The sequence below is a fragment of the Geotrypetes seraphini genome, chromosome 14 (genome assembly GCF_902459505.1).
Source record: "Geotrypetes seraphini chromosome 14, aGeoSer1.1, whole genome shotgun sequence".
Taxonomy (NCBI): Eukaryota; Metazoa; Chordata; class Amphibia; order Gymnophiona; family Dermophiidae; genus Geotrypetes; species Geotrypetes seraphini.
In genome coordinates this window covers 75535592-75557420 of record NC_047097.1, presented here as the reverse complement: position 1 = coordinate 75557420, position 21829 = coordinate 75535592, and the positions used below count along the sequence as shown (strand labels likewise).

The following is a 21829-nucleotide window of genomic DNA, read 5'->3' as shown; positions in this document are numbered from 1 at the left end:
CGGTCCTTTCTGATTACTAGATCTTCTTATCGGGACCCTATGCATCCTTTCCAGTTCCAACGGATATTTGATTTTAATTGGCAGAAATTAATGAGAAAGGATATGGGATCATTTTTTTCTATCCTTTCAGGTAGCCCAAGCACCCTTAAGTTACTCCGTCTTTCGCGGTTAGACAAATCTTCCAATTCTTTCTTTAATAGCTCTATCTCCTTATGATCTTTTTTATATTGTATTATTTCTGCCTCAGTTCGCTCCACACGTTTTTCTATATGTTCAATCTTTATATCTATTATTTGCATTCTCTTATTTAAATTTTCTATCTCCTCTTTAACCTCTTGTATGTTTTTTGCGTTGTTTAAAACTATCTCTTTTATCTGATTTACCAGCGGCGTTTTCCACCAAAACAGGCTCCTGCCATTCGTCAACCTGTCAAGAGGCAACATCCTCAGAAGCAGCAGAAGCCTCAGCCACCTGCTGTACCCAAGGCTCCTCAGCCTTTTTGACTGTCTGATACAAAGCATAACCTCAGTCATTCTGCCTTTTCCCGTTTTTCCCCCTATCGGAAGTCATCTCCATCATTTTTACCACCGATGGACGACTGTTTCCACCATCGTTAGGAAGGGATACTCTCATCAGTTCCATCAAGTTCCTCCGGAACATCTTCCAAGAGAGTATCCTTCCAACTCGGCACAGACCACCCTTCTTCTTCAGGAAGCTCAAGCTTTGCTTCAGCTCCGAGCTATCGAGCCCATTCCTTTGGCTCAACAAAACAAGGGTTCTTACTCCCAGTACTTCCTTGTTCCGAAGAAGACGGGTGATCTGCGCCCTATTTTGGATCTCAGGGTGCTCAACAAATTTCTGGTCAGAGAAAAGTTTTGCATGTTGACCCTAGCATCCCTGTATCCCCTTCTCGAGCAGAACGACTGGTTATGCTCTCTGGATCTCAAGGAGGCCTTCACACACATTCCCTCCATCCGGCCTCCCGTCCATACCTCAGATTTCGGTGGGTTGTGAGAATAGCTACCTGCTGTCCCTGGATAACACCTCTTACGGTAAGTAACTGTGCTTTATCCCAGGACAAGCAGGCAGGTATTCCCACTAGTGGGTGACCTCCAAGCTAACCAAAGTGGGATGGTGGGAGAGTTGGCAACTTAGGAGAATAAATTTTGCAATACTGTTTGGCCAAAACTATCCATCCCGTCTGGAGAAAGCATCCAGACAATAGTGAGAAGTGAAGGTATGAACCGAGGACCATGTAGCAGCTCTACAAATTTCCTCAATAGGTGTAGATCTGAGGAAAGCCACAGAAGCTGCCATTGCTCTAACCTTATGGGCTGTGACTACTGTGAAGAGGAAATCCAGCCGGGGCATAGCAGAATGAGATACAAGCCACCATCCAATTGGAGATGGTACGCTTAGAGATAGGACATCCCAACTTGTTCGGATCAAAGGAGACAAAAAGTTGAGGAGTTCTGTGCGGTTTGGTGCATTCCAAGTAGAATGCCAAAGCACCGCAGCGTTCAGCTGAACTCGATCAGGCCGCCATCTTAATTAGACTCCTCTTCCTTTAGTGAGTCATTGGTACGTAATAACCTTTAGTTTTCCACCAGCCTACCGGCTTTGTTATCAATTACTCCTAACTGCAACACACTTACATAAATTTGGCATATCGCAACGATAGACTCACTTAGAGATAACACTCGATGCCTTCTCTTCTCCTGTGTTTTTTGTAGTTTTTGCCAACTCTCCTTAGTTTTTACATCATACTATTTTATTTGTAAGTCATAGCACATTCCACAGCTCCATGTAATAGTAATGCTTGACACTTTCTTTTTCCTTACCGCAGGCTTTTCTGAAACCTTTCTCTGATTATTTTTTGTACTACATAGCACTATTCACAAATTTCTTATAGAAGATCTTTGTACGTGACACAGATTGCAGTTCACTTTACAGGGTATAATTATTTATGGGGGGTTTTTTCATTTAAATAAGTATAATTCTTTTTCTATCCCACTGTCCCCAAAGAGCTCAGAACGAGTTACAGGTTATGCTCCATTTATAAGTCATTCATGTTAGTTCAATATTTTATTTTCCCTCTTTTTAGATATTCGTTATGTATGGCTATTTTAAAGTCTAATTTGTTCCTTTATACATATTGTGGCTGGGCCGGTTCCTGAGTAGGTAGGAAGCCGGGCTCGGACCACAGGTAGATTTAATGTAGCGCCTTTTATGTGGCTGGTAGAAAGAAAAACCCGGATGCTGGATTGCGGGTAAAACAAATCCTCCAAGTTTATTACTGTGCTCAGAACGAAAGCAGGAAAAAAAATGTTAAATTGGGCACAATGTCTTTTGGTGCAATCACTCGGAACTTAGTCAAAATCAGCTTGCACAGTGTTATGACAACAGAGAAGAAAGGCAAAATCATATGGAAATAGCAAAGCAAAACAGAAAATGTCCTTAGTTGCCTTACTGACCCTCACCTCCCCTCCTAGGGAATCGCTGCCAGCTCCCAGCTATCGTTCCTTTTCCCTCTCCCAGTCGGGAACGTCCCGCACTGGCACTTGAAGTGATCACTTATTTCTTTCAGTCCCAGTAGCACTCAATTAATAACTTTGGGTTTTCTTTTCCTTTAGTATATCTGTTTTCCACGCCGTTCCCTCCCAGGGATATGCACAGTTCCACCTGTTGAACGGTGCAGGGCAAGCCTCCCTTATAAGGTCTCCAGGCCCTCCCAATTATGCCCTTTATCTCCCCTCTGGATTCCACTTTTATAGGGCATGAAAGAACACACTTTAAATCACTATTTTCCTTAATGGGCCAGAGCAGCCTCTGCCCTGCTCACAGCCTTGCTTTAACTTAGGATTCAAAGTAACCTGGACTGGATTTCTTCTGGGCAGGAGGGAATCCTTCACACATCCATTCCCCTTAGTTCCATGTCTTCCTCATATTCAGTCTCATCAGGGATACTTTCCATCTCCCATTCATTAGGTAGAGACTCAAGGCTATTTCCCCATTCCCTTATCCGAGGTTGTTCCTCCCATCCCCTCCTTGCCTGCTTGTCAGTTCTCTGGCAATGTTTCCTCTCTGAGCCAAAACCCCCGGGTCTCCCTCCCAAGGCTTGTTGGGCAAGGCACTGTACCTCCCAAGGATTACACTCTCCCTCCTGCTGGGCTGGCCTCTGGGAAACGTTCTGGCCTGGGGAGTAGGAACTCCCTGGTAGCTGCAGTCACGGCTGGTTGCTGGCCTCTCTGGATGAGAACCACCTGAGCCTCCCTGATTGACCTGCTTGCTTCTTACTTGAGGCAATTTGTTTGACACACTCCAGGGTCTGACTCCACCCCCTCCTGGGTTGGGTTTCAGTTTCTGGACTAGAGGAAAGGATTGATAGGGGAGATACTTAGTTTTCAATGCCCTCCCCACCTGGCTTTTGGGCTGTGCTACAACCTGCTGATGCATTTTCCCTCCTGGCTGAGCTGGCTGTTCTAGCTCCAGGCCAGGTTTTACAGAGCCCCGTGCTGCAGGCTGGGGAGGTTTAATAGTCCTTTTCACTGGGACAGGAGCTTCCCTGTCACAATATATATGCCTTGGTTATTTATTAGTACTTGTTTTTTATGCATTGATTACTAATACGTGTATATTTGTTCTTTAGCATGTATTTTTATTTTAGTTACTTGTTTGTCGCCTTAAGAAGGCATCTTATGTTGCCAAAATGGAGATCTTAGTTGGGACTTGAGTGATCAAGTAACCAGAATGAGACTGTTTTATGTGAATAAACATTCCTCTTGGTTATAGACATCTCGCTTGCCTTGTTTGCCGAGGCAAGGAAAGTTGTCTACTCACCGAGGTGTTGCGCTTCAAGAAGTTTCCTTAGCGTTTCCCTGTCGCATCTCCACAGGATGAACGCTTCACACAGCCCATCTTGTGGCTGCAGTCCATAGGCGCACAGCTCCCCATCTTCCCCGAGGACCAGAAGTTTGGGGCTGTCATCTTTACTGTCCCAGAGGAAGCTGGCATAAGAAAAAACAATGTGCTTTTATTATTTCTAGAAAAAAATGCTGCTAAGTCAAAGAGAGCCATTTTTGAACATGTCACCAATGATGTTCATTTCAGTATTTATTCTGGACATTTTACCATTTAACAGAAGCAACTAGAAGGGAAAAGACCCCAGGCCTAGAAAAGAGCAACCAAACGTGTAGCCGTTTCCTTTGAACTTTCGCCTAAGGCAAGCATGGCTCTTCTTGACATCCCTTTCCTAATTGCTGCTTTGGGGGACCCTGAGCCTGCCAAGGAAAGTCGCCAGGAGCAGCGTGGGATTTGAACCCACAACCACTGGGCCGGAGCCATCGTCTTCCCGCCTGCGGCACTTACTGGCTCGAGCTGGCCACGCGGAGGGCGGAGGGGCGCAGGGGCGGCAGCAGCAACACCCGCAGCATCCCGACACCGGAGCCCTTCGCTACTTCGGTCACCTGAACGCACGGGACCCGTTTCCCTGGCGACAGCCATCAGCCGCCATCTTTACTTCGGGCTAAAGGACGCTCAGACGCGCCAACTTCAAAGGATTACAAAGCCGTAGAACTCATTTGCCCAAATCCAAGATGACGCCCCATCCGTCGAGGCGGCGCACGCATGTCCGGAAGCGCGCCATTAGTATGGCGCCTCCGCGGCATGGCGGCCGTGGTTGGCTGGATTTCGCACTCGCTGGGTGCACTCGTGTTGCTGTTGGCGAAGCTGTCTGACAGAGACCATGCTCAGAGGAAGAAGAGGATGGAGGAGAAGGCGCTAGAGGTCTACGGTAACCGCCCTCGGCTTTAATACCGGCTGAAGAAAGACGTTAACGCTTCTCCCTCCCCCCCCCCGAGGGCCGTCACGTGCCTCCTAAAGTTCTTCCCACCTCCTCCTACCAACAGGGGTTTCTGCTCAGTCCCCCTACTCCAGGGCCCCGAACGTCTCTTCCACCCCTGATGCTCTGCAAAGATCCCACCTGATTCCCCCCCAATAACCCCAACCATCCCCCTCCTACCCCATATCATACATTCAACAATGACCTTTTCTGAACCCCCATATCCCTCTCCAGGGCCCTAAGCATCTCTCTCTGCCTCACCTGACGCTTGACCCTCTCCTGACCCCCCCCCCCCAATAACCCCAACCATCTCTCCCTCCTAACCCTTATCATACACTCAACAATGACCTTTTCTGAACCCCCATATCCCTCTCCAGGGCCCTAAGCATCTCTCTCTGCCTCACCTGACGCTTGACCCTCTCCTGCCCCCCCCCCCCAATAACCCCAACCATCTCTCCCTCCTAACCCTTATCATACACTCAACAATGACCTTTTCTGAACCCCCATATCTCCCTCCAGGGCCCCGACCATCTCTCTCTCTGCCTCACCTGACGCTTGACAATGACCCCCCCCCCCATTGACCTTCTCCCTCCTAACCCTTATCAGACACTCTATAATGACCTTTTCTGAACCCCCATATCTCCCTCCAGGGCCCCGACCATCTCTCTCTCTGCCTCACCTGACGCTTGACAATGACCCCCCCCCCCCATTGACCTTCTCCCTCCTAACCCTTATCAGACACTCTATAATGACCTTTTCTGACCCCCTTCCAGAGCTCTGAGCACCTTTCCATCCTACACCTTATCTGAAGCTCTACAATGACCTTTCTTGACCCCTCCATAACATAAATTCAAAATAAAAAAAACTTATTAAATTAATAAAATAGAACACAAAAGCACATCAGAAGTTGTACAGGAGAGTCCCTTGCTGACATAGCTTTGTTTCTACTACTGCACCAGGGTAAGCAGGTCTCCTGAAAAAAAAAAAACACAGGAGGCAACAACAAACAGAAGATCCAACTCAACTACAGTAAAATATCAAATCGAATAACAAAAACAGAACGTGCAGTGATGATGTACAGGACGCCAAGACTTTAATAAACAATCATAATAGACAACATAAAACTGTTTGTTTCCAAAAGGACTGATAAGACTGGATCCGACCCGGTCCCTGTTTCGAAGAAACACTTTTTCTGATATACATTAGGACCCCTGAGGAAGGAGTGTCGGGTCCGGTCTTATCAGTCCTTTTGAAAACAAACTGTTTTATGTTCTCTTTTATGATTGTTTATTAAAGTCTTGGTGTCCTGTACATCATCACTATACTTTTTATTTTTGTTCTCCTGAAAAAAACACCAATGTTTCAAAATCAAAGCAGTTAACACAGCATCAATTGTGAATGAGGAAGCACAACTGTCAAAATATCTTCTCAGGCCTCTCCTTATATTGTAACATCAAATCATGTTGAGCATATTTAGCTCTCAAATATGCTTTATGAATTATTCCTATCAATAGATCAAGATAATAAATCACATGAAAAAAAGTTAAAATTAAATGTAAAAATGTACAGCGCTATGTATGCCTTTCAGCGTTATATAAGTGATAAATAGGAGTACAGTAATAGTAAAATCATCCAAGGACGAGCATACACAAAGAAGTTGTAAGAATTGGCCAATGGGTATACCAGATTTTAATGTATAAGGAAGGAAACTTAAAAATGAAAATGTGCATTTCTCTCCTCTGGCTTCTGATATAATATAGTTTGCAAAATATCACTCATCTTAAAAATATTCATGTCCAAAAAAAATCAATAAATAAAGCACGGTAGTGTGTAGTAAATTTCAGATGATCATCACAACCATTGATCTAAGGTGCAAATTCTTTAAGCCACTTCCATAAAGAAATATTCTGCTGTTTGCTTAGTGACAAATTGGCAAATAGTAGCTACATAGAGCTATTACAGTACTCCCCCCGAAATTTGCGGAGGTCCATTCCAGGAGCACCCACAAATTTCAAAAAACTGCGAATACAGTTTAGGAGCAGATCGGAGGCAGGAGAAGGCTGCAGGGGCAGTGGCGGATGCTGAAAATCGGGTGCGGGATCGTTCTTAGTATTTTCTGACCGCCTCTTCCGGGAACTAAAGTCAGGCTACACCAATCAGGAACTGCTTTGACATGCTATCCGGAAGAGGCAATCAGAAAATACCATGAAAGACTGAGTCCACGATTCGCGAACCGCAGATTCACGAGGGCATACTGCTCTCAAGTTTGTTTTCTGCACCTGCTGGAAGGCATGCATAACTAAGGTGACCATACGTCCCGTTTTCAACGGGACAATCCTGTTTTCGGACTGACCGTCCCGTTGTCCCAACCCACTGCTTTGGGACACCGAAATGTCCCATTTTCAGGGACAGCATCCTGAAGCTGTGCGCGGGAACACCAGGATGGGCAATCACTTTCCCTCCCTGCCGCACCGATTCAAACCCTGGGCCGCCGCCACCATTGCTTCTTGCTTCTTCCCGACGTCAATTTTGACATCGGAGAGGAAGTTTCAGGCCAGCCAATCACCGCCTGGCTGGCCTGAACTTCCTTTCCGACGTCAAAATTGACGTCGGGAAGAAGGTAAGAAGCAGCGGCGGCGTCCCAGGGTTTGAATCGGCACAGCAGGGAGGCAGACTGGCAGGCAGCGGCGGTACATGGACGGTCAGGGGTGGGGTTGAATCAGGCACTGGAGGGAGGGAAGGAGGTAGGCAGGCAGGCTGGCTTCAGGGGAGGGACAAAGCACATAAGCATTGCCTCTGCTGAGTCAGACCATAAGTCCATCATGCCCAGCAGTCCGCTCCCTCAGTGGCCCCCCCAGGTCAATGACCTGTAGTGATCTATTACTCAAGAGCATTTTGTCTTGTATAGTAACCCTCTAATTGTACCCCTGGATTCCCTTACCCTTCAGGAATTCGTCCAATCCCTTTTTGAAACCCAAAACCGTACTCTGCTCAACCACCCCCTGTGGAAGCGCATTCCAGGTGTCCACCACCCTCTGGGTGAAGAAGAACTTCCTAGCATTTGTTCTAAACCTATCTCCCTTCAATTTTTTTGAGTGTCCTCTAGTTCTTGTTGCCCCCGCCAGTCTGAAGAATCTGTCTCTCTCTACCTTCACTATACCCTTCATGATCTTATAAGTTTCTATCATATCCCCTCTAAGTCTCCGCTTTTCCAGGGAAAAGAGCCCCAGCTTCTCCAGCCTCTCAGCATACGAGAGGTTTTCCATGCCCTTTATCATTTTTGTCGCTCTTCTCTGGACCCTCTCGAGTATCGCCATATCTTTCTTTAGATACGGCGACCAGTACTGGACGCAGTAGTCCAGATGCGGTCGCACCATTGCCCTGTACAGCGGGAGGATAACTTCCTTGGTTCTGGTAGTGATACCTTTTTTGATAATGCCCAACATTCTGTTCGCCTTTTTTGAGGCCACTGTGCATTGTGCTGCCGGTTTCATTGTTTTATCCACCAAAACCCCCAAGTCCTTTTCTAGGTTGCCTTTTCCCAATGTCATCCCCCCCATTGTGTAGTTGAACATCAGGTTCCCTTTCCCTATGTGCATAACTTTACATTTCTCCACATTAAAGCTCATCTGCCATTTATCTGCCTACTCACTCAGTTTGTCCAGGCAAGAGAAGACATAGGAAGGAGGCACTGGGGGCACTAAGGACATAGGAAGGAAGGAAGGAAGGAGGGAGGGAATAGAAAGGGACAATTGTTGGGCCTGAGTGCAGAAAGAAAGAAAGGATACACAGTCAGAAGGAAACACAACCAGAGACTCATGAAATCACCAGACAGCAAAGGTAGGAAAAATGATTTTATTTTAAATTTAGTGATCAAAACGTGTCCGTTTTGAGAATTTATATCTGCTGTCTATATTTTGCACTATATTTGTCTATTTTTCTATAGTTACTGAGGTGACATTGCATATTTTAAAGTCATTTGCCTTGACATCTTTGAAAACCCCCCCAAATATAAATGATAATTAACATTTTCTCTGCATATAGTGTGCTTTGTAGTTTTTTTTTATTTTAAGGTTACCATTATGAATTAATATGAAGATATTATGTGTACATGAAAAATGAATGGAAGAAATTGGGGGTGGGGCTAGGGCGGGATTGGGGCAGGGCTAAGGCAGGATTGGGGGGTGGGACTGACAATTAATAGATGTCCCCTTTTGATGAAAAAAATAAATGGTCACATTATGCATAACCCAAGCATCAGTTTCTGGAGGGCTTAAGAGAAAGAAAATTAGCAAGTAAGTCCCAATTTTTCCTTACCAGTTGCACACATAAGTGCAAATTTAATCCAATTAGTGCCACATAAAGTCTATTATTGTCCCTTTGTGCCAATTACAGATTAAGGGCTGCTTTTACTAAGGTTTCTACCATGGGCCAGCGAGGTTTAATAAAACCCAGCTTAAGTAATTTTGTGCAATGTAATAGAATTAGAGGGTATATGTTTATGTACTGTAGACTTAGAAAAAATTATAAATGTAAAGTACATTGCCATCTTTGAACAAATTTAGTCCAAAGTGATTTACAATAAATACATCTATTATTAAAAATCTTTTTATTAAGTTATAAAAAGAAACAAATGTACACAAAACTGAAGAAAGTGACATCTTCCCCTTCCCATAAACAATACATCATAAAATGATAGGGTACATCAAAACCTTGGCCTGAAGTCTTTGTCCTTTATGACCCCAATCCATTACAACCTAATATCAGGAACCAGAACATTAAAAACCCACCCAAGAGCTCAATAAATATCAACAGAGAAAATAGTCCCATAAGACTCTCAGAACATTAGTGCATGAAATTTGTTCCTCCAGTTCCAAAACAGGTGAGAGGGAAGGTTGTAACCAACAATTAAAAGTATGTATTTTAGCAATTATGTAGGATTTATTCAGAAAAACCTTCTCACCTGTACCTTGGGCACCCAATAGGGTGGGTTGATTGAAAAGGCTTCCCTCATAGGAAAAAATGTCCTGTACTAATTTCATAAAATTGAACGATGCTACCCAAAAAAGTCTGAATTGGTCAGCATTGCCAGTGACCATGATATATGGAATTCCTACACTTTGAAACAACAGTTTATTTTTTGCAGCTGAGCAACTCGGAGCATTTATTTTAACTTTGCTAAAAAAAGAAATGGAAAAGCTTCATTTTTGCAGTTCACTTGCTTAGCATGAGTTGTTTTAATGCTCCCTACTTTGGGCCTGCCATTGAATCTTTCATATACAGGCCTAGTTGCAGCTCTGTTGAGTTATCACAGTGTGACACTGCTTTCCGACATTCTTTGGTGCAGTGGTCTGGCCATTGTAAAAGCTGACTCTGGATATATGTTGTTTTTACTTTAGACATAATCCGAACCATCCGTGATCCAGAAAAGCCAAACACCTTAGAGGAGTTGGATGTAGTGACGGAGAGTTGTGTTGATGTGCAAGAAATCACACAGGAGGAATATCTGGTGACAATCAGATTTACACCAACAGTACCTCACTGTTCTCTGGCCACTCTCATCGGTAAGCTGTTGCTTTCCCCACCCCCACCCCTGCAGAACCGCTAGCGTAGATTTGCTAGCCATCCTTCTATGCCAAGGCACCTCTTTAATGTGATGTTAAAATAGTGTTGCTCTGTCCCAGTGGCCCTACAGATGGTCAGAAGCAGAAGGACCCATCTACTGTCCCCTTTAAGGTTTAGGGATCTCACTTGCTCCTTCACCTTTGCCCTCTGTCTTTCACTGTCCCACCTTTCTCCTACACTTAATGCTACCCTTCTTTGTCTTCCCCTGTTCCATCTTGGCTCTCGTCTTTCTTTGTGCCCACATCTCATACAGAAGGATTTTACCTTGAGCTACTGGAATAGATGTAAAAAGAATCCTAATGCCATTTGGGGTAGCCCCTCCACCACACAATTGCCATTAACCATAAGGCAACAGCCACACAAGATGGGCTCAGGGAGCACTAGGCCTTTCCCTTGAGGTAGGCAGGAAACTCTTTCCAAAACTTAGATATCAGGAGAATATATTTCAGTTAATGACCAATACAACTACCAGTTTCACTGATAATAATAACTTCATTTTTCTATACCGCAATAGTCAGGCGACTTCTAGGCGGTTCACATTGAAAGAAGGCTGGACAGTCAGCGAATGATAAGGAGCCTAAAATAGAAAAGTTACTTAAACAAGGTACATACTAATTTAAGTTCCATGGGCAAAGAATACATGAAATTTGGAGCTTCCTGGGAGATTGAATAGCGTTTACGGGGGGTTTGTTTTGGTTTAAGGGTGGTTTGTTTTAGTCAATGAATTTGTCGAATAGGGCGGTTTTTATTGCTTTTTGGAATGCATTGTAAGTCAGTTTTGGGTTCATTTATGCAGTTTCGCAACCAGAATTGTTGTCTATTCGCTTGGAACATGAAGGTTCTATCCAGGAAGGATTTGTATCTGCAGCCTGAGATCTTTGGGTAGGCAAAGATGTTTTTGTTTCTGGTAGTTCGTGTGGGGTTGTGCAGAACGAAGTGAGTTTGCAGGTAGGAAGGTGCTAGTCCCCAGACTTGTTTGAAACAGATACATGCAAATTTGAATAGTATTCGCGCTTCTATTAGTAACCAGTGTAGTTTTTTGTAGTAGGGGCTGATGTGGTCTTTTTTTCTCAGTCCGAAGATTAAGCGAACAGCAGTGTTTTGTACTAATCTCAATTTTTTACTGTTTTTTTGGGGATACCCAGGTATCTCACTAACTCTTAGTAGACAGATAGCAAATAACTTTATACCTTAAGTGAGTGAGAAAATGAAGGGACTGGAAGACATGAGAAAGACACAGGGGAAGCCACTGCTTTCCCTGTATCAATAGCATGGAATGTAGCTACTCCTTGGGTTTTGGCCAAAGTGAGAACAGGCTACTGGGCTTGATGGACCATTGGTCTGACCCAGTAAGGCTGTTCTTAACTTCCGCCTGATCCAACACTAATGCCTAATGAATCGTCAGCATACAGGAAATAGGGATTGGGCCTTGTATACCACCAAGCAGCTTACATACAGGTACTTCAGGCTTACATACAGGTATTTCCCTATTTGTCTCAGTGGGCTCACAATTAGAAAATGACCCGGAGAAGGATAACTGCGACAACCCATGGTTAGCCTGCAAAACAGGAAACAATGTAGCCAACTTAGTGAACATGTTCCACTACCAAATAGATGCCACCTGCAGCCATAAGGGCTATTGGGGTTGTAGACAGGTGGGCATAGTGGATTTTAGGGGGCTCACCGGAGTTCTGGTGAGACGTTTGTTACGGTAAGTAACTGTGCTTTTTGTGAAGTTCACAGCAGTGCCCTGTAAGGTGCCCCACTGCTCTGTTACCATGTCTAGGTGGCCAGTCCATTACAAGATTGACCTCTCCTAGGTCTAAATGGTCTTGTTTTGCGTGATTGGGACTTGGACGAAATTTCGATCGAAAATGTGATATAAGGATGGGTGTACTGGTGGTCTACAATAGCCTGGATGTCTGGATAGAAGATTTTCGGAAAAAAATATTCTAGACATGTTTTTCGAAAATAAGCATTTTCCCACTGCTGACTTTGGGCATCTAGCACCATATGACCAAATTCGACTTAGACGTTTGTTTTGATTATGCTCCTTTAAGTATATATTCAGTTGATTTCTACACTTAGACATGATTGCTTTGATTTCTTCTTTTAATTTGTTTAAGCAGTATATTTTTTTTCTTAAACGTTTCTCTTCTATTTAAGTTTTTTGGTAACTCAGTTTCCACCTGATAGATTTTATATTTCTCACGTCAATCAAATTGAGTTATACTAGTGTATATGTTGAATTTATGTTACAGCGGGAATGGGAATAAGGTCTTCCACCACCCTGCTATAGCAGTAGGCGACTTTGTTCCCGTGGCAAAATTTGCACCAGGGTCAGCGCAGCAACATCCCCTCGGCTCAGCATTTACTCCCTAGTTCCCCTTGTACCTACCTTAACCGATCAAGTCAGCCGTGTCACATTGAAAAATCTTGAGAAGCCTGCGCAGAGGCCTTCCTTTAGCCAATGAGCCCCTCCTTGATGTAACTTTCGGTTTCCGCTAAAGGAAAGCCTGGAGCAGGCCTCTGAAGATTTTTCATTGAGACGGCAGTTTTATCTGAAGGAGCCAGCCGCGCCGATGATTATGATGATGCGCAGGCTTCTCAAGATTTTGGGGCGTGGTGCAGCTGGTTCATTCGGGTAGTAGGCATGAGTGGAGCTGGGGAGGAGATGCTGACCCATGGGAGGGGATGTTGCCTGCCGCTTTCAATGCGGGAGGGGGGATTGCTGGCTGTCTTTAAAGCTGGAGCTGAAGGATGGTGCTGGATTTGAGCTGGGGGCGAAGAGAGGTATTGGATCAATGGGGGGGTTGGGGCTGGAGGGAAGTGAGAGAGGTACTGATGTGGAGGGGGGACTGGAACTGAAGGGAAAAGAGAGGGAAGGGAGAGGTACTGGAATTGCAGTTCAGAACTGGAGCTAGAGAGAAGGGAGAAAGATGTTGGAACTATGAAGGGAGGGGCTAGAGGGAAGGGATAGGGATGCTGGATCCTTGGAGAGTGTTGAGAGAAGGGATAGAGGTACTGGACCTGCAGGGAGGAAGCGAGGGAAGGGAAAGAGATTCTGAACCAAAGGGATGAAGGGAGTGAAATATTTAACACAGTGGAGGGAGGGAAGAAAGAGAGAGTGAGAGGCATTTTGGTGTAAAGGAATAAGAGAGGAGAGGGTCCAGAGAAGAGCAACAAAAATGATAAAGGGCATGGAAAACCTTCCATATGCTGAGAGGCTGGAGAAGCTGGGGCTCTTTTCCCTGGAAAAGCGGAGACTTAGAGGGGATATGGTAGAAACTTACAAGATCATGAAGGGAATAGAGAAGGTAGAGAGGGACAGATTCTTCAGACTGGCGGGGGCAACAAAAACTAGAGGGCACTCAAATAAATTGAAGGGAGACAGATTCAGAACAAATGCTAGGAAGTTCTGATTCACTCAGAGGGTGGTGGACACCTGGAATGCACTTCCAGAAGAGGTGGTAGAGCAGAGTACGATTTTGGGTTTCAAAATGGGATTGGACGAGTTCCTGAAGGAGAAAGGGATTGAAGGGTACAATTAGAGGGTTACTATAGTGTACAAAATGCTTTAGAGTAATAGATCACTTAAAGTTTGTTGACCTGGGGGGCCGCCGCGGGAGCGGACTGCCGGGCATGATGGACCTATGGTCTGACTCGGCAGAGGCGATGCTTATGTTCTTATGTTAAGATGGACACAGGGAAATACACAAAAAGAGGAGAGATGGATGGGAGCATAGGAAGAGGGACACAAAAGGGAATGCTTTATGGGGTGGTATATGGATGCAGTCAGTGGGGCAATTCCAGACATGAGGGTATATGGACACAAAAGATGGCTAGACATGAGGGAGAAGAGGAACGCAGAAGAGAGATGTTAGACATGGGTGGAGGGGGGCATAGGGACACAGAGGACTGACACTGGGCACAGAGGGGATAAGGACACAGAATAATATTGATGATGAAGGCAGGGAGATAGGCACTAGTGCTGCCCGATTCACGATTCAAATCGGTTCACCGATTCACTTCGGGTGAATCGATTCAAATCGATTAAAAAAATAAATCAGCCTCGTAAAGCAGGAGCGGCAGCGCTGCCTCTTGCTGGCTGGCCACTGCTGCACCTGCTGTAGAGGGCGAGGGGTTATGGTTAGTCGGGAAGTGCAGGTATCCGGCTTCCTCCCGCTGGTGTCCGGCTTACCCCATGGACTCCCGCGCATCCATTTACCTAATATCAGCAGCCTGCAGAGAAGATTGCCAGTGCTAGCGATCATTGAAGGCTGCCATAGGCCTTCAGAGTTGTTTACTCTGCCGCGATCCTGCCTCTGACGTCTGAGGAGGGGCGGGGCCACGACAGAGGAAACAGCTCCGAAGACCTATGGCAGCTTGCAAAGATCGCTAGCACCGGCAATCTTCTCTGCAGACTGCTGATATTAGGTAAATGGATGTGCGGGAACATGCAGGCCTTCCAGAGGGGGGGGATGCGCAGTCCTTCGGGTGGGGTGCAGGCCTTTGGGGGAGGGACAATTTCAGGGGAGGAGGCCCTGGTGTAGAAGTACACGGATGGAGGGAAGGAAGGGGGGAGGTTCAAAGAGACGTGCATATGCCGGACTTTGGGGGGAAGAAATAATGGGTCTAAAAACAGAGGAGAGGGAGAGAGATGGTGGGCAATGGGATTTAGGGAGAGAAGGAACAGAAAGGGAGAGAAGTTGGACACAAGGGATGGTGTGGAGGGGGGTATAGAGATACTGGATAGGAGGGTAGTTGGGAAAAGAAATGGAGAGATGGTGGACCCTGGGGTGGTGGGGAAGGAGGGTGAGATGCTGGATGAAAGGGTAGTTGAGAAAAGGTGGATCTGTGGATGGAGATGAAAAAAAAGGAAAGATGCCAGACCTCTAGGGAAAGCAAACGGAAGGGGAGGACAGAGATAGAAGATGGATGGTTAGCACGGAGAAAGGAGACCCTGGCAAGCAAGTTATCAGAAGACAACCAGAGCCTGGGACCAACAAGATTTGAATAATGACCAGACAACAAAAGGTAGAAAAACTAATTTCATTTTCAGTTTGTGATTACAATATGTCAGATTTGAAACGTGTATCCTGCCAGAGCTGGTGTTAGACCACAAACGTGAGCTAGGATTTAACAGAGAGAGGAAAAGTCTTTTTGTTTGTTTATTTTGTTTACACCACAGCGCCAGTGTGGTTAGGAGAAGGCAAAGGGGGTGAAGAGGCTATAAAATAAACCCACCAGGATGTTTGAAAAAAACACCAAATTGGGCAGGAAAATCGAATCGAATGATTGATTCAATAGGCTGAATCAAATTGAAATTTTTTTCCTGAATCGGGACGCACTAATGGGCACCAGGGAAATACTAGAAAGGAAAGTATAGAACAGTACTGGGCAGAGCTTTGGATTCTTGCCCAGAAACAGCTAAGAAACAAACAAACAACAAACAAATTTATAGATTGAATCAGATTGGGCAGACTGGATGGACCATTTGGGTCTTTATTTGCCATCATCTACTATGTTACTATAGGAAACAGAAGAGAGATGCTTGCTAAACATTGGGATAAAATATACACAGAGATGGAAGATGAATGGTGAACATGGAGAAAGAAGACATGTCAAATGGTTAGGAGACCCTGGCAAGTGAGTTAAGAGTAGACAGATGGAAAAAGAAACAAGAGCCTGAGATCAATGTGATGTGAAGTATAAAATGACTACAAAAGGTAGAAAAAACTATTTTCTATTTTGTGATTAGAATATATCAGATTTGAAATATGTATCCTGCTAGAGCTGGTGTTAGACATAACTGGGGACTGCAAAGACCAGGCTGGGCTTCTTTAGCTTCCAGCTGGCATAGGGCTCTCTTTGAACAGGGGGGGGGGTAGTTGCCCTAGTTGCATTCCCCTAACACTATTCCTGCCATATGTGACTTGTGACTGAAGTATTCTGTTAGCCTGAGTTTTCTATGTAGCATTCTATAGTACCAATTTGACTTCAGTTTTCTCAATAGTGGAGGGATATTTGTGATGGGAAGGAGAGGGGAGACAGGGGTTTTGTTGATCCTTGCTTTGTATTTGTGATTTATAAAATGACAATTGTACAGCATATTGTTTCTTTCTATACTTTAATAAAATAAGTTCAGTATAAAATCATAACTATTTGAGGCTTGTGCAGATGGGAACAATTTTTTCCCCATGTCATTCTCTACTCACAATCTATCTAATGTACCTGAGGCAGTGAAGGATTAAGTGACTTGCCCAGGGTCACAAGGAGCAGTGTGGGGTTTGAACTCGCAACCTCAGGGTGCTAAGGCTGTAGCTCTAATCACTGCACTAGAGAGAGAGGATCAGAACATCTGTGTGAACTGGTGGACAGCTGACTGGAGAAGTAACTTCTTCTTTCTCGTTCTGAACAGGTCTTTGCCTGAGAGTTAAACTGCAGAGATGTTTGCCATTTAAGCACAAGGTAAGAATGCGAGATGCTTTCCACAGTGATCTATTTGTAGCAGACTCCTCTCATAAGTTACATCTTTCAAGGCTAAAAGAAAAAGCACATCCTGATGCACAGAAAATAAATGTATCTCAGTCTCGAACTGATAAGTGACACCTTATCTTTAGCAATGGTCTCAGAACAGCTGTGTACTTTTGCTGGGCTGTGAGTTCAGTGCTGTGGATTGAGACCCAAGGAAGCCAGGTTCAAACGCTGCTGATGCTGCCTGTGAACTTCATTGCCTCAGCTACAGGCCTAGATTAAAAGCCCCCTCCCCCTTGAGCTAAATCTACATAAAGATACGAATGACACTTGTACACTTCTTTGTATTTTGCAGCTGGAGATCTACATTTCTGAAGGAACACATTCTACAGAAGAAGACAGTAAGTGTGCCTTACATTGCTCTTTCTCTGACTGCAAAGCTGAAGAAAGGCTTTCTTTTTCAGTACTCTGTGCAGTAATTCTGACTGCTGAGCAGATTTGGCTTTTTTCTCTAACGCTAGAAGAAAAAGGATCTCAAAGAGGACCTTAATAGCCTCCACTTTAAAGAAATATGTGTGCAGGGTACCCATAGGATCAGGGTGAGGGGAAGGAGGTTGTGGGCTAACCTGGAAGCAGGGGTTAGGAAGGGCCAATGGGAGCATCAAGAGTTGTCGGGAGAGGTGAAATGCAGCCGCTCTGGATAATTTACATGCATAAGCTAGATCAGTCAAAACTTCTCCGTCGAAGTGGTAACATAATCATAACACTAAAACCCATTTAATGATACAAATTAAACATATCACAGGTGCGTATACAAGGGAAGGAACACCCCCCCCCCACACACACACACCTCTTTCTGGAATAAGTGTTCCTACTGTCCTGTCTAAAATGTACTTGGTTTCAAACATTTTTAGTAATTTTTGTAAACTGTAACAAAAGCAATTAAACCTGTTACTAGTTACTGTTACTAGTGCAAAAGCAACAGTTACTCATCCCATCAGTCCCCCCCCCCCAGTCCACAAAACACTTCTAGCTTGACCTCTGCATAGTTCTGTGCTGTCTAGGACAACGGATGTCAGCAAAATTCAGTTCTCTTCCTGTTGTCTTTTTAGATGTCCTGCAAGTCAGCCAAGGTAGTATAGGAAATGTTAAATGCATCATAAACGCTGACTCTTAGACTCTTGATATGTAAAGAAATGGGGTCATAGCATCCAGCTCAGGACTCTTGGGTGCAGAGAAAGAGGACTGGTGAGCAGGTAAAAGAAAGTGGTTATGCCTCTGGAGAGACCAAAACTGCAGCCAAAATTGGTTATGTGAATGTGAAGTGCAGGGGTTAGTCATCGAGAGCCCTGTACTGAACATACAGGAGATAACCCTCCACTCTCAGGAATTGCAAGCACAAGTATGGCATGTTTAGAATTGGGGTAGAAAAAGAAAGAGGGAGGTGCTGGGAAGGGAAGGAATGCATTATGAAAAAGACAGGTTTTCCTAAAGGATAGCTCAGCACAGATCTGAAGAAGGTGCCTTGAAAACAATGCACACTATCTAGTGGATTCAAGTTGAGAACTGAAAGAGATCACGGCAGACTTACTCCAGCCCATCTACACCCTCCCAGCCATTGAAGCCCTCCCCAGCCCATCCTCCACCACCTCTCTCGGGAGCGCATTCCAGGCATCCACTACACTCTCCGTAAAGTAGAATTTCCTAACATTGCCCCTGAATCTACCACCCCTCAACCTCAAATTATGTCCTCTGGTTTTACCATTTTCCTTTCTCTGGAAAAGATTTTGTTCTACGTTAATACCCTTCAAGTATTTGAACGTCTGAATCATATCTCCCCTGTCTCTCCTTTCCTCTAGGGTATACATATTCAGGGCTTCCAGTCTCTCCTCATACGTCTTCTGGTGCAAGCCTCCTATCATTTTCGTTGCCCTCCTCTGGACCGCCTCAAGTCTTCTTACGTCTTTCGCCAGATACGGTCTCCAAAACTGAACACAATACTCCAAGTGGGGCCTCACCAATGACCTGTACAGGGGCATCAACACCTTCTTCCTTCTACTGACTACGCCTCTCTTTATACAGCCCAGCATCCTTCTGGCAGCAGCCATTGCCTTGTCACACTGTTTTTTCGCCTTTAGATCTTCGGACACTATCACCCCGAGGTCCCTCTCCCCGTCCGTGCATATCAGCTTCTCTCCTCCCAGCATATACGGTTCCTTCCTATTATTAATCCCCAAATGCATTACTCTGCATTTCTTTGCATTGAATTTTAGTTGCCAGGCATTAGACCATTCCTCTAACTTTTGCAGATCCTTTTTCATATTTTCCACTCCCTCTTCGGTGTCTACTCTGTTACAAATCTTGGTATCATCTGCAAAAAGGCACTCTTTTCCTTCTATCCCTTCAGCAATGTCACTCACAAACATATTGAACAGGATTGGCCCCAGCACCGAACCCTGAGGGATTCCACTAGTCACCTTTCCTAACAGGACAAAGCGCACATTTTCAGCTTCCACTTTAAACACGGTCAGTTTTATTCAGAACCAAAACCATGGCCATAATCTTTTGGCTGAAACTGGGCAGAAAAAGGATTTTAAGTCAGGCAGCTGCTAAAATGTTCAATGGTTTTCATCATACAGTATATGAAAACAGACTTAAAGAGGAGATCTGAGAAAGAGAGATTTAAATGTCTCTGTTGTATAAATACACAGGAGGCGAGTCTCAATTGAAATGAAGCTCTGGAAGGAGGGGACAGACTCAGGAGTAACCTAAGGAATGAAGAAGGTTGTGAAGGTGGTAGAGACAAGACCAGAAAGCTTGGGCCAAGTACATGGGATCTCTAAGGGACAGGAAGGTGGTGTTTTTATCTGCCTTCATTTTCTCTCTTCTATGAAGGGGCATCCTTTCATATGCAATTTTGGGTTTTTTTTGTATTTTGCAGTTAACAAGCAAATTAACGACAAGGAACGTGTAGCAGCTGCCATGGAGAATCCAAACCTGAGGGAGATTGTCGAGCAGTGCGTCACAGAGCCCGATGATTAGCGCTCACCTGGAGTTGCAGTACTTTAGCCACCTTCAGTCAGAGAGCAAGGCCTGGGCTTCGTAGGACCCCTGGTACGGACATCTAATGTTCCCCCTTTGCCCTTTGCAGAATAATTTGTGAGCTTTAGCTGCACTACTGAAGCCTTTAGAAATAGTTCCCAGAAGGACTAACAGTCGAAAGACGCTACTGCTGCACTTACTGCAGATCTGATTTGGGACGGTGTCCGTACTTCCTTTTCAACAATGGGACTTGCTGCTTAAATTGCTAGGAAAATCTGTGTCAATGTCAGCTGAATGCAGCTAATAAAGGGCTTGCCCTATATGAAAAAGGAGCTCTTTGTTTCTATGTAAAACTATTCACACAACTTTCCTGATCAGACATGAAAGGCCGGATGGAATGGCTTCTAGAACTTCCCTCCCAAATTTTCCTGTCATTAGTACCTACGTGTACCAAGACAGCCAGCTCCTCCCCAGCTCTATCTAATATCCTAGCTAAGTGACGCATGAGGTCCAATACCTTCGCACCAGACAGGCAAGTGACCAGGCGATCCTCACACCCAGCTATCTATATGTCTAATGATTGAATCTCCTACTACAACAGCCATCCTAACTCTTCCCTTCTGTGCAGAAGCCCCTGGAGACACATCCTCGGTGCAAGATGATATTGCATCTCCTGGTGGGCAGATCCTGGCTACAGGATCATTTCCTGCATCACCAGGGAGATGTTCTCCTATTAGGAGACTTCCCTCCTCCAAGGCAGCACAGGGGTTGCCAGACTGGAGGTGGAACTTCTCTAAAACAGCCCTGTAGGGCTCCTCTATGTACCTCTCTGTCTCCCTTAGATCCTCCAAGTCTGCAACTCTAACCCAAGGTAATGGAGTCATTCTTTGAGAGCCAGGAGCTCTTTGCAACGGGCACAAACATATTGCCAAGTGGGATATAATCATATACTGTATTTGACTAAACGAAACCTTAGGTTTGTATATCGCATCATCTCCACATTCGTAGAGCTCGGCACGGTTTACAGGAGATGGGATAGAAAGGAACTACAGTGAAGGGTTAGAGGACCAAGTATGAAGAGTTTTTTGAGGGCTTAGAATGCCAGAGATGGAAAAAGTATCAGATTTTTGAGAATAGCCAGGTCTTCAGATGTTTGCGGAAAAGTTGGAGGGAACTTAGGTTCCGAAGAGGGGAGGAAAGGTTGTTCCAGAGCTCGGTGATTCTGAAGGGAAGGGAGGTCCCTAGTTTTCCTTTATGGGAGATGCCTCTTAATGAGGGGAAGGATAGTTTTAATTTGTGGGTGGATCTGGTGGTATTAGGGTTTGAGGAGTTCCAAGAAAGAGGGATACATGGAGGGAGGATCCCATGTAGGATTTTGAAAGCTAGACAGGCGCATTTGAAGTGGACCCTGGCGATTATCGGTAGCCAGTGAAGCTTGGACAGAAGCGGAGAGACATGGATACAAAAGACTGAATAGCTGCACTTTGCTGCTTGACTGCTGTCTGCATCTTATTGATCTGCTTAATTAAATCCTATTAAGGTACTAGGAATGTTAGACTGGTCTGTTTCAGGTTTATGGAAATTGTCCTTGTTAAGATAATCTGTGGAGGGTCATTTGGGTAATTTAAGAGTAGTATAAGAGTAATTTGAACCTAGGGGTGGGCAGAGGCAGACAGGCTATACAACCTCTCTCTTAGAACTAGGCTTACTGAGGGTTAGGCACTAGGCCAGCATTCCTTCCCTCAAGGGTCACCTGTGGAGTCTGATCTCTAAGAAAAGTCCTTGGAGTTAATTCTCAACCTCGGTCCTTGAGGGTCAGTGGTTGTGCCCATTCATACGCTGATT

The 21829-nt window shown here is 44.9% G+C and overlaps 2 protein-coding genes across 7 annotated transcripts in view; one reads left to right on the top strand and one right to left on the bottom strand.

Moving 5' to 3' along the window:
* Positions 1-4568, bottom strand: part of SPG11 (SPG11 vesicle trafficking associated, spatacsin) — a 189669-nt gene extending 185101 nt beyond the window's left edge. For 2 of the 6 annotated variants that reach the window (XM_033919780.1, XM_033919779.1), the window contains exons 1-2: positions 4369-4563; positions 3841-4007 (exon numbers count right to left, since the gene is read on the bottom strand). In XM_033919780.1, the coding sequence (XP_033775671.1) occupies positions 3841-4007; positions 4369-4433 (232 nt within the window). In that variant the 5' untranslated portion in view covers positions 4434-4563. Of the gene's footprint in view, positions 1-3139; positions 3265-3840; positions 4008-4131; positions 4253-4368 lie in introns of those variants that run through there. The other 4 variants (XR_004536914.1, XM_033919778.1, XM_033919781.1 and 1 more) reach the window with 4 other exon arrangements.
* Positions 4569-4634: 66 nt separating this feature from the next.
* Positions 4635-20313, top strand: CIAO2A (cytosolic iron-sulfur assembly component 2A). Its single transcript, XM_033919784.1, has 5 exons — positions 4635-4792; positions 10240-10404; positions 16887-16936; positions 17298-17343; positions 19884-20313. The coding sequence occupies exons 1-5, from the start codon at positions 4666-4668 to the stop codon at positions 19982-19984; spliced, it is 489 nt and encodes a 162-aa protein (XP_033775675.1). The 5' UTR covers positions 4635-4665; the 3' UTR covers positions 19985-20313.
* The last annotated feature ends 1516 nt before the right edge of the window (positions 20314-21829 follow it).

Coding starts and splice junctions, on each gene's coding strand:
- CIAO2A (XM_033919784.1), top strand. CDS start 4,666: ATGGCGGCCGTGGTTGGCTGGATTTCGCACTCGCTGGGTGCACTCGTG. Junction 10,405..16,886: donor TTCTCTGGCCACTCTCATCG/GTAAGCTGTTGC, acceptor CGTTCTGAACAG/GTCTTTGCCTGAGAGTTAAA. Junction 17,344..19,883: donor ACATTCTACAGAAGAAGACA/GTAAGTGTGCCT, acceptor TGTATTTTGCAG/TTAACAAGCAAATTAACGAC.